Here is a 12,607-nt window from a genome sequence, read left to right on the forward strand (position 1 = left end):
AACAATAAACGTGGGCTTTCATAATAAGCGCCGCTGTGTGCTTCCGGTGTGCGCTACTCCGCTGTGAGCACCGCGCGACCTGGGGTCACCTGTTGCCTAAGGCAACCGAAGATCCCCGAGAGCTTGCCTCAATCCACGATAGTTAGAGCATTTTTAAGTTAAAAGCCTCCGTTTTCGCTCGTTTTCGAAACGGCGACGCCGCGATCGTGCTTGAAAGCTTTATGCCTGGTATTTTTAACCAATTTTGGGATTTACAACGTGAGACTCTAACGAGTTTCACCACCGGAAGGCGCTGCAATGCTACCCAACACCGCCACATTCCCCCAGCAAACGTGCACAACACCTTCTGACGATTTAAACTGGCAACCGCTTTCAGTAACCACAGTTAATTAACGGACTTCTTTTACAAAGTGGAGTTTATTAATTCATTGCTCGTCTGTTTTTAATCACGTTGGGTTTTCTTTTTTTTTTTAATAAAAAAAAAAGAACCATAGAAGAACTTTTTTTTTGGGCTTTTCCCTCGGCCTAAAGCCCACACCATTACAAGCCATACAAGCAATTCATTAATTCACAAACCTAATTATAAGTACATTTGACTTTTACCCAAAGTTAAATCAAACTTATGTGAATCAGCTGAAGTCCGAAATTGCTTCACCAATTGAATTGACCTGCAGTGGTAGCCATCACACACCGTCAAATCAAGTTGCTTAACTAAATTATACCTAACATTAATTTATTTATACAAACTAAATAAATGAATTGGTTAAATTAGCTTCAAATTTAGTCAACAAGCTGATTCATTTCACTCCATCAAGTGCCCTTCGCAACCATTTTAAATCACCAATTAAATTACCAACCCTCACGCAGCAATTTAATTCGATCAAATAAATTTTGTGCGCATAGCTTGACAGCGTCAAAACTTTTGTGCTACTCGATCACTGCTTCTATGCACATTCTCAAACACCTTTAAAGTACTTGGTAAACCCTCACACCATAATTTGCTAATGCAATTTAAGTGTTTCACGACAGGCACCGACCACCTTACGGCCACAGCTCCGGTCGGCCGCCTCAGCAATGGAGGGGCAGAACATGATCCACTCGGACTCAATGTCCCCCGCCTCCCCCGGAACATGAGCGAAGTTCTGTCGGAGGTGGGAGTTGAAACTCCTTCTGACAGGGGATTCCGCCAGACGTTCCCAGCAGACCCTCACAATACGTTTGGGCCTGCCACGTCGGACCGGCATCTTCCCCCACCATCGGAGACAACTCACCACCAGGTGGTGATCAGTTGACAGCTCCGCCCCTCTCTTCACCCGAGTGTCCAAGACATGCGGCCGCAAGTCCGATGACACGACCACAAAGTCGATCATCAAACTGCGACCTAGGGTGTCCTAGTGCTAAGTGCACGTGTGGAAACCCTTATGCTTGAACATGGTGTTCATTATGGACAATCCGTGACGAGCACAGAAGTCCAATAACAGAACACCGCTCGGGTTCTGATCGGGGGGGCCGTTCCTCCCAATCACACCCTTCCAGGTCTCACTGTCATTGCCCACGTGAGCATTGAAGATGCTCCGCAGAACGATGGAGTCCCCAGCGGGAGCGCTCTCCATCACCCCCTCCAAGGACTCCAAAAAGGACTCTGAACTGGTGTTTGGTACATAGGCACAAACAAGTAAGGACCCGTCCCCCCATCCGAAGGCAGAGGGAGGCTACCCTCTCGTCCACCGGGGTGAACCCCAACGTACAGGTGCCGAGCCGGGGAGCAATAAGTATACCCACACCTGCTCGGCGCCTCTCACCGTGGGCAACTCCAGAGTGGAAGAGAATCCAACCCCTCTCGAGAGGACTGGTACCAGAGCCCAAGCTGTACGTGGAGGTGAGTCCGACTATATCTAGTCGGAACTTCTCGACCTCACACACCAGCTCGGGCTCCTTCCCTGCCAGAGAGGTGACATTCCACATCCCTAGAGTCGGCTTCTGTAGCCGGGGATCGGATCGCCAAGGTCCCCGCCCTCGGCCACTGCCCAGCTCGCATTGCACCCGACCCCTATGGCCCCTCCCACAGGTGGTGAGCCCATGGGAAGGGGGACCCACGAAGTCTGCTCTCTCTAACTTTGTCTCAAAAACATCGAACCTTGGCTGTCCCTATGATGAGCTCATTTCTAATTTTATCCAACCTGGTCACTCCGAGAGCGAACCTCAACATCTTCATTTCCGCCACCTCCAGCTCTGCTTCCTGTTGTCTCTTCAGTGCCACTGTCTCCAATCCGTACATCATGGCTGGCCTCACCACTGTTTTATAAACTTTGCCCTTCATTCTAGCAGAGACTCTTCTGTCACATAACACACCTGAAACCTTCCTCCACCCGTTCCAACCTGCTTGGACCAGTTTCTTCACTTCCTGACCACACTCACCATTGCTCTGGACGGTTGACCCCAAGTATTTAAAGTCCTCCACCCTTGCTATCTCTTCTCCCTGTAGCCTAAATCTTCCCCAACCACCCCTTTCATTCATGCACATATATTCTGTCTTACTTCGGCTAATCTTCAATCTTCTTTCTATCGGTTCCTCCACCTGCTCCCTGCTTTCACTGCAGATCACAATGTCATCTTCAAACATCATGGTCCACGGGGATTCAGTGGAAAAACCCAAGTCAGAAACTGAGGGGAACACTCATCTTTATTTATTGTTTGAATGATCAATATAACAGGACACATCTGAACAACAAACCACCCGTGGTAGTCACAAGTTCCAATAATATAGTAATAAAAATAAAATAATTGGTGGGTTCAAACAAAACATGCGATCTTCTATTTTGTTTCTGAGTCTACACCAAAAATAAAGGATTTGGCTTCATTGTTCCAATACTTTTGCCGTAGAGCGTATGACTTCTCTATACATACTATATATTTTATTTGTCTTTAATGCCACTGACGGCTCAACCGTTTTATGAGCAGCTGTTCGGTGTTATAGAATGCATTTATGACAAACTGAAATAGCACTGAGTCAAAATCAAGAGAGAAAAAGCCGTAGCTGTGAATGTGAATGGTTGTGTCGGTCTTGTGATTGAGTGATTATCAATCCACCACGCAGCCTGCACAAGTAAAACTGTATATAGGTATGTTACTAAAATTTTCAAAATACCTTGATATCAAAATAGACAATATCATTGGATAGAGGAGTGATACACAAATAAAACGTGCCCTAGTTCCAGTCTAACCTCATCTGTCAGCCTTTCCATCACCACTGCAAACAGGAAGGGGCTCAGGGCTGATCCCTGATGCAGTCCCACCTCCACCTTAAATTTGTCTGTCACACCTACAGCTAACCTCACCGCTGTTCTGCTGCCCTCGTACATGTCCTGTATTATTCTAACATACTTCTCTGCCACTCCAGACTTCCGAATGCAGTACCACAGTTCCTCTCTAGGTACTCTGTCATAGGCTTTCTCTAGATCTACAAAGACACAATGTAGCTCCTTCTGACCTTCTCTGTACTTTTCCATCAACATCCTCAAGGCAAAAATTGCATCTGTGGTACTCTTTCTAGGCATGAAACCATACTGTTGCTCGCAAATACTCACTTCTGTCCTGAGTCTAGCCTCCACTACGGTTTCCTATAACTTCATTGTGTGGCTCATCAACTTTATTCCTCTATAGTTCCGACAGCTCTGCACATCACCTTTGTTCTTAAAAATGGGCACCAGTACACTTTTCCTCCATTCCTCAGGCATCTTCTCATGCACTAGAATTCTATTGAACAAGCTGGTCAAAAACTCCACAGCCACCTCTCCTAGATGCTTCCATACCTCCACAGGAATGTCATCAGGACCAACTGCCTTTCCATTTTTCATCCTCTTTAATGCCTTTCTAACTTCCCCCTTATTAATCATTGCCACTTCCTGGTCCACCACACTCTTCTACTCTCCCTTCTCTCTCATTTTCTTCATTCATCAACTCCTCAAAGTATTCTTTCCATCTACCTAGCACACTGCTGGCACCAGTCAACATATTTCCATCTCTATTCTTAATCACCCTAACATGCTGCACATCCTTCCCATCTCTATCCCTCTGTCTGGCCAGCCTGTATAGATCCTTTTCTCTTTCTTTAGTGTCCAACCTTGCCATACATGTCATCATATGCCTCTTGTTTGGCCTTTGCCACCTCTACTTTTGCCCTGTGTCGCATCTCAATGTATTCCTTTCGCCTCTCCTCGGTCCTCTCAGTGTACCACTTCTTAGCCAACCTTTTTCCTTGTATGATTTCCTGTACTGTTAGGTTCCACCACCAAGTCTCCTTCTCTCCTTTCCTGCCAGAAGATACACCAAGTACTCTCCTGCCTGCCTCTCTGATCACTTTGGCTGCGGTGGTCCAGTCTTCTAGAAGCTCCTCCCGTCCGCCTGTCTCACCTCTTCCCGAAAAGCTGCACAACACTCGTCCTGTCTCAGCTTCCACCACATGGTTCTCTTCTCTGCCTTTGTCTTCCTAATATTCCTCCCCACCACCAGAGTCATCTTACACACCACCATCCTATGCTGTCTAGCCACACTCTCCCCTACCAGTACCTTACAGTTGTTAACCTCCTTCAGATTACATCGTCTGCACAAGATGTAATCCGCCTGCGTGCTTCTACCTCTGCTCTTGTAGGTCACCCTATGTTCGTGCCTCTTCTGGAAAAAAGTGTTCACTACAGCCATTTGCATCCTTGTTGCAAAGTCTACCACCATCTGTCCCTCCAAGTTCCTTTCCTGGATGCCGTACTTACCCATCACTTCTTCATCACCCCAGTTTCCTTCACCAACATGTCCATTACAATCTGCACCAATTACAACTCTCTCTCTGTCTGGGATGCTCAGAACTACTTCGTCTAGTTCCTTCCAGAATTTATCTTTCACCTCTAGGTCACATCCTACCTGTGGGGCATAGCCACTAATCACATTACACCCTCAATTTCAAGTTTCAGCCTCATCACTCGATCTGCTACTCTTTTCACCTCCAAGACATTCTTAGCCAACTCTTCTTTTAAAATAACCCTGACTCCATTTCTCTTCCCATCTACACCATGGTAAAATAATATAAACCCTGCCCCTAAACTTCTAGCCTTACTGCCTTTCCACCTGGTCTCCTGGACACACAATATATCAACCTTTCTCCCAATCATCATGTCAACCAACTCCCGAGATTTTCCTGTCATAGTCCCAACATTCAAAGTCCCCACATTCAGTTCTAGGCTCTGTGCTTTCCTCTTCTCTTTCTGCCGAAGAACCCGCTTTCCACCTCTTCTTCTTCTTTGACTTCGACCCACAGTAGCTGAATTTCCAATGGCGCCCTGCAGGTTGACGGCGCCGGTGGCGGACGTTGTTAACCCGGGCCACGACCGATCCGATATGGAATTCTTTGGATGAACGCTCATATTTGTTTGGCAAAGTTTTAAGCCGGATGCCCTTCCTGACGCAACCCTCTGCATTTATCCGGGCTTGGGACCGGCCTACAGTTTGCACTGACTTGTGCCCCCCATAGGGCTGCATTAAAATATTAAAGATTATGCTTCAAAATATATTTAGGGAGTTACTTCTGTTTAAGATACACTCTACTGCTAAGAATGCACCACAGAAGATAAGTGATTTATCAGATCCATTTATCCATCCATCGATTATCTGTACCACTAATCCTGTTCAGGGTCACCGGGAGCTGGAGCTGATCCCAGCTGATTTTGGGTGAAAGGCGGACAACACCCTGGACTGGTCGCCAGTCAGTCGCTAGGCACAGATGCATTATTTTGTTATCATTACTACAAGTTACTGTTTTTGTTTTATATGGTTTTAACCTGCAAGTATGCACATCAGAACATGAGGCAGGGATAGCTGGACCAGATCCATTTAATTCAAAAACTGTACTTTTGAGTTGAAACAAATGCTGGTGACTTCAATAAACTTACAAATTTAAAAAAGGCATGAAAATTTTTGTATTGAAACAAATATCGAACCGTGAGACTAAAATATCGAACAGAACCATAAATTTTGTGTTTTGTTGCAACCGTACTAACTATGCATATATCTTTCCATAACGGAGTGTTTGCATAATGATTATCTTAAAGCCACAATACCTGGCACCTCCACCACCTAGTACAACGGCGATGCTGTTTCCTGTTAGAATCCTGGCCAGGCGGGAGAAGTCAGAGTGACGATCTGGACACTTTTCAAACACACGTTGGTACAGTTCTCTCTATGGTCACAAACAAAACAGAAAACACTCAAACAATACACGCTCACAAATAGACAGATGAACCATGGGAAGTGCAGCAAATCCCTTTTTTTAAAAAGCTAAATGAGCAAAGGGTTAACTAATCATTAATCAATTAAACTCAAGGGTTAATAGCCGAGTCTTTCTATCAGTGTTGGTGTAGGGTTGTGGTTGTGCACTTGAGGTACCAATTTAGGCAAACTCCTCCGAGAGAACACTCTGCGAGGACAGGACAAGTGATGGTGTCTGGTGATCCAACTCCGCATGTTCAGCCACTCAGCTGTGCCTTTGGGTGGAGGACCATCCTCCCTGTGCAGCAACACTAATTGTTTCTGGGCTCGAACAGCACTGCTCTCCAACATTCGTTCCAACTACAGGGAGATAAGACAAGCATTGTGTGTGTGTATATATAGTTGGCACAGTGGACGACTGGTTAGCACATCTAACGCACAGTTCTGAGGACCTGGGTTCAAATCCGGCCTCGCCTGTGTGGAGTTTGTATGTTCTCCCCGTCCCTGCGTGAGTTTTCGCCGGGTACTCCGGTTGCTTCCCACATCCCAAAACATGCATGGTAGGTTAACTGAAGACTCTAAATCGTCCAAAGGTATGAATGTGAGTGCGAATGATTGTTTGTTTCTATGTGCCCTGGTGGCATTGGCTGGTGAACAATTCAGGGTGTACCCCGCCTCCTGCCCGTTAGCTGGGATATGCTCCAGCATACCCGCGACCCTAGTGAGGATAAGCGGTAGAGAAAATGGATGGATGGATGGATGTATATAGTTTAACGTCCATCCATCCATCCATTTTCTGAGCCGCTTCTCCTCACTAGGGTCGCGGGCGTGCTTGGAGCCTATCCCAGCTGTCATCGGGCAGGAGGCGGGGTACACCCTGAACTGGTTGCCAGCCAATCGCAGGGCACATAGAAACTAACAACCATTCGCACTCACAGTCATGCCTACGGGCAATTTAGAGTCTCCAATTAATGCATGTTTTTGGGATGTGGGAGGAAACCGGAGTGCCCGGAGAAAACCCACGCAGGCACGGGGAGAACATGCAAACTCCACACAGGCGGGGACGGGGATTGAACCCCGCACCTCAGAACTGTGAGGCTGACGCTCTAACCAGTCGGCCACCGTGCCGCCTATAGTTTAACGTTTTTAACATAAATGATTTTTAATTAGATTATATAACATAGCTAAGAAGTCAGAACAGAAATAACAAATAAAGATTACGTGTACAATGAATATGGAAAACCTACTATATTGTGAAAAAGATCGTTAAAAAAAGATGAGAATCGAACCAATATGTTAGTGGTATCTGGTGTCAAAGGTCAAAACAGAATACAATTTTCAGTTCTACTGCTAATCAGTGAGGGGGTCGACACACCGTCAACTGAAACAGTAATACAACCCCAATTCCAATGTAGTTGGGACGTTGTGTTAAACATAAATAAAAAACAGCATACAATTATTTGCAAATCATGTTCAACCTATATTTAATTGAATACACTACAAAGACAAGATATTTAATGTTCAAACTGACAAACTTTATTGTTTTTAGCAAATAATCATTAACTTGGAATTTTATGGCTGGAACACGTTCCAAAAAAGCTGGGACAGGGTCATGACATATGTTTATGTTTAACATAAACGTCCCAACTTCATTGGAATTGGGGTTGTAGAACAATATTGATATATGCAGTTTTTTCAATTCTAGGAGAAAAAACAAGGTCAGACATGCACAGTACAACAAAAAACATGTATAACTGCAGCATGAAGACAAACACATTGAGACTGTATGAGTGAATTAACAGACCTCTCCCACTGTGGGCTCCTGTTCACCTAGCCCCACAATAATGATGCAATCAGCCTGGCGGATGCAGCGCTGCGTCCACGGAGTAAGACCGCAGTCAGATTGATAGAGGACAATGCGGTGGATGTCTTCCTGCTGGCCGAGCCAGCTGGACAGACGGTACTCGTGGACACTTGAAAGAAAAGGAACAAAACTTACAGTATGTTTATTGCTTTTAAAGTGATGGAATCTCTTGTCTTCTATCAGATTTAATTCCGACACAAGACAACTGTCCAGAGTGTGTTTTCTGACATACGGAAAAATTAATGATAGAAACCGTGGATTATTGCTTTTCCACATTCAGTCCGCCACCGCCCCCTCCTTGAGCCGTCACCTGATCGTGGTGTAGGGGTTTGTGTGTCCCAATTGTCTGGGGCTTTATGCCCCTGGCAGGGTCACCCATGGCAAACAGGTCCTTGGTGAGGGACCAGACAAAGCATGGTTAAAAGACCCCTATGATGAGTAAATTGATGGAATCACGTTTTCCCTTGACCAGACACGGGTCACCGGGGACCCCCTCTGGAGCCAGGACTCGAGGTGGGGCACCCTTCCCATGGGCTCACCACCTGTAGGAGGGGCCATAGGGGTCCGGTGCAGTGTGAGCTGGGCCGTGGCGGAAGGCAGGGACCTTGGCAGTCCGATGCCCGACTACAGAAGCTCTCTCGAGGGACGTAGAATGTCACCTCTCTGGCAGGGAAGGACCCTAAGCTGTTGTGTGAGTTTGAGACGTTCCGACTAGACATAGTCGGGCTCGCCTCCACACACGGCTTGGGCTCTGGTACCAGTCCTCTCAAAAGGGGTTGGACTCTCTTCCACTCTGGAGTTGCCCACGGTGAGAGACCCCGAGCAGGTGTGGGTATACTTATTGCCCCCCAGCTCTGTACCTGTACATTGGAGTAGCCTCCCTCCGCCTTTGGGTGGAGGGACAAGTTCTGACTGTTGTTTGCGTCTATGAACCAAACAGCAGTTCAGAGTACCCACTCTTTTTGGAGTCCTTGAGATCCTGTCACAAGTGAAGGAGTTCAAGTATCGTGAAGTCTTGTTCACGAGTGAGGGAAGAATGGAACGGGAGATCGACAGGCGGATCGGTGCAGCGTCTGCAGTGATGCGGACTTTGTATCGGTCCGTTGTGGTGAAGAAGGAGCTAAGCCGAAAGGCGAAGCTCTCAATTTACCGGTCGATCTATGTTCCTACCCTCACCTATGGTCACGAGCTGTGGGTCGTGACCGAAAGAACAAGATCCAGGAAAGATCCGGGCGAAATGAGTTTCCTCCGCAGGGTGTCCTGGCTCTCCCCTAGAGATAGGGTGAGAAGCTCAGTCATAGGGTGAGAAGCTCGGTCATCTGGGAGGGGCTCAGAGTTGAGCCATTGCTCCTCCACATTGAGAGTAGCCAAATGAGGTGGCTCAGGCATCTGATTGGGAACCCTCGTGGATGCCTCCCTGGTCAAGTGTTCCAGGCATGTCCCACCAGGAGGAGACGGGGACAACCCAGGACACGCTGAAGAGACTATTTTTCCCGGCTGGCCTGGGAATGCCTTGGGGTCTCCACGGAAGTCTGGGTTTCCCTGCTAAAAGCTACTGCACCCGTGAGCCGACCTCAGATAAGCGTAAGAAAATGGATGGATGGATGGATGGATGGATGGATGGACGGACGGACGGACTGACTGACTGACTCCGCCACCCCCCTGGCCTTTGCATGCCACTGGAGGTATGCCCATAGTGATGCTGCTCTAGGACTAAACTAGTGGCAGGCAGGAAACAGCAAGCTTCCCTCACCTCCTCACAATTTCGGTCCCTTTACATTTCACTGTTTACTCATATTACCAACTGCATTGTTTGTCGCTTTCCTGTAGAAGCCAACATGCTACTAAACCTACTAATTTAATTGTTAGCTTTATGTGTTGTACCTGTCCAAAGCAGAGGAGCCCAGGCGCTGTTTAATGATGTCACTTGTCAGGAGTAGTGTCGGCCCTATAAAAAACAAGGATAGATAATACAGGTTTAAAACGCCATCCATTTTCTTCCAAACATGGAGGTTGTGGTTGCAGCAGTATGAGCAGAGAAGCCCAAATTTCACAATAGGTTGTTGGGCTGTATTTTGTTTTGGTTATTGAAATGTACAGAACTTTAATCACATACATTTTATTGTGGTACGATAGTTATTCAAACATAATAGAGAGAAACTTTTTGCCTCATTTTCCTCTATGTTGAAATTAATTATAGGTTATCATACTATTTATTTTTTTTACTATTGGAATTGTATTATTGCACATTTATAGGTTTTATAGCGTATAAGGATGTTTAAAACACTGATACCTATCAATAAATTGTCAAAATTGTCCACAACGGGAATTTGAAATCAGTATGCAAAAATGGCAATTGTAATGGCTCTAAATGTCATTACAACTACTGTTGTTGTTTCATCTTCTGTTGCATCTCCGTGCCATCAGCGATAAAATGTCTTTTCAAGTCTCAGCCAAATTTCACACTACCTACAGTTTTATAAAATGTGGAAAAGCAGAAGTGTCTACAGTGTAACCTCAATATAACGGACTGTGATATAATGGGTATCGGATAAAATGGACCTTCGGGACGGAACAATGTGTTCAAAAACTGTTTCCAAATGTCACTTAAACTGGCGTTTAGGTCTAGAATTGACCGCTGTTGTTGACTGGCGCTGTGGCGCAATTCCTCGCAGCTCATGAAAGCTACTCACCTATGATGAGTACTGCACGTCAACTGTACGTCACCATGACCAAAATCACTGGATGGTAATTTTTTTTTTAACATTTTCAGGCTTTTTTATATTTATTTACAATAACTTTGTACTGTGCTGGGTATTTTAGACCACGAAAAAAAACAACAACAAAACATAAATTTTTTACTGTATAGTAATATGGGTGCCTATGGCCACAAAAAAAAAATGTAACGGACAATCAGCTATAACGGACGTCCCCCCATCCTTATTAGTCTGTTATATCGAGGTTCCACTGTATATAGTAACTAAGTTTTGTTAAACACAGTCTGTGTATCAGTCTGTGCAGAGCAATGGCTTTAAAAGAAAAAATAATACATAGCGGATCATACCGATACCACTCAGTGCATGTTGCAGCTCCAAGGTGAAGGCCATGAGAGGAATCTCATCAGACACAGGCAGAATAGCCACAGTGGACAGGTTGGAGACAGGATTCCCAGCATCCCACTTATTGTTGGGGGTGTGGAGGGCCAGACTTCGAGCTAGAAGTCAAATGGGGATTTCTCTTATGAATGGCAAAAACGTACATTGCGGTATAAAGTATCTAAATCTAGGCCATGAATAACTAGTTTGTTTTTTGGGCACTGCCATAGAATTCTCAAGCAATGCACCGAAACATAAACTGCTTTGGGTGGTTGTTTGTGTCCAGTCCCCTCAATCTGACATTTGACAGTCAATGTGCATGTCATCCTGTATGAGTGTACTGCTGGTCTATGTGTAAGCATCTTCTTTATAAAGTTTGTAAAACTTTAATTTCTCTTCAAGGTCTTCTGCTTAGGGTCTCTTTTCCCACGAATTCATACATATTCTACAACTGCAGATCAACATTAGCCTCTATATCGTAAATGATTTCATATCACAGCCACATCACTCTCCTTGACGAGGCACATTTTTTTATTTCTGTCAAGTTTAAAAAGTGATACAGAATTTACAATACATACCAGTCAAAGGTCCATTGACCTGCTGCATATTGCCCAAGATCTTCTGTCCCAGCAAATGAATCAGCCTTGTGACGACTTGAGGATACCTCCTTTTAATTGAGTTGAGAGCTCCTTCAGGCAATTTGGCCAGCTCAGAGTCCCTCACAGCGTGGACCGTGGTGGCTCGGTTCATGTGGGTCAAGGCCTCAACCTAGATAATTCACATTTAATGTCGACTTGTCATTATTAACTTCAATTCCTAAGCAATCCAAGGATGGAACATTTTTTAACACTTACCACGCCAATTAGGTCCCCGCGACCATACTCTCCTGCAAGTTCCTTCTTCCCATCATCCTTTGCAATGACAGAGCGCAGGCGGCCACTGAGGACAATAAAGGTGCTATCGGACTTGTCTCCCTGTCTGTATCCAATCAAAAAACAATAATTTACAGGTATGCACTATTACATTTGTATTTATGAGTATCAACATAAAGAGAGTTACTAATGCAATATTCTCCACCTATATTATCAAATATTGCTATTTTAAAATCTGTTTTAGCAAAAGGTTTTGGAAAACCTATTTGTGACACCCCAGCGCAACTCAAAAGCGCATGTATTGATCGCAACATGTATCGTAGTTTTTTTTCGAAAGCCAATTTCCATTGGAAGTCACTGATGGTGTTGTGGTACATTCGCCTGACTTTGGTGCAGGCAGCGTGGGTTCAGTTCCCACTCAGTGACGGTGTGAATGTGAGTGCGAATAGTTGTCCGTGCCGACAGTAGTGCCCTGCGACTAACTGGCTAACTGTTTGGGGTGTAGTATGCCTTTCGCA

At 45.4% G+C, this 12,607-nt stretch overlaps 1 protein-coding gene across 5 annotated transcripts in view; it reads right to left on the reverse strand.

The window, feature by feature from the left end:
• The window catches only part of pnpla7b (patatin-like phospholipase domain containing 7b), a 72,959-nt gene that overhangs the window by 18,791 nt on the left and 41,561 nt on the right, over positions 1-12,607 (reverse strand). For all 5 annotated transcript variants that reach the window (XM_061768297.1, XM_061768295.1, XM_061768296.1 and 2 more), the window contains 7 exons: positions 12,072-12,195; positions 11,796-11,985; positions 11,187-11,336; positions 10,007-10,070; positions 8,063-8,231; positions 6,436-6,618; positions 6,111-6,229 (listed from right to left, as the gene is read on the reverse strand). In XM_061768297.1, the coding sequence (XP_061624281.1) occupies positions 6,111-6,229; positions 6,436-6,618; positions 8,063-8,231; positions 10,007-10,070; positions 11,187-11,336; positions 11,796-11,985; positions 12,072-12,195 (999 nt within the window). The remainder of the gene's footprint in view (positions 1-6,110; positions 6,230-6,435; positions 6,619-8,062; positions 8,232-10,006; positions 10,071-11,186; positions 11,337-11,795; positions 11,986-12,071; positions 12,196-12,607) is intronic.

This window comes from Phyllopteryx taeniolatus, chromosome 3 (genome assembly GCF_024500385.1).
Source record: "Phyllopteryx taeniolatus isolate TA_2022b chromosome 3, UOR_Ptae_1.2, whole genome shotgun sequence".
NCBI lineage: Eukaryota > Metazoa > Chordata > Actinopteri > Syngnathiformes > Syngnathidae > Phyllopteryx > Phyllopteryx taeniolatus.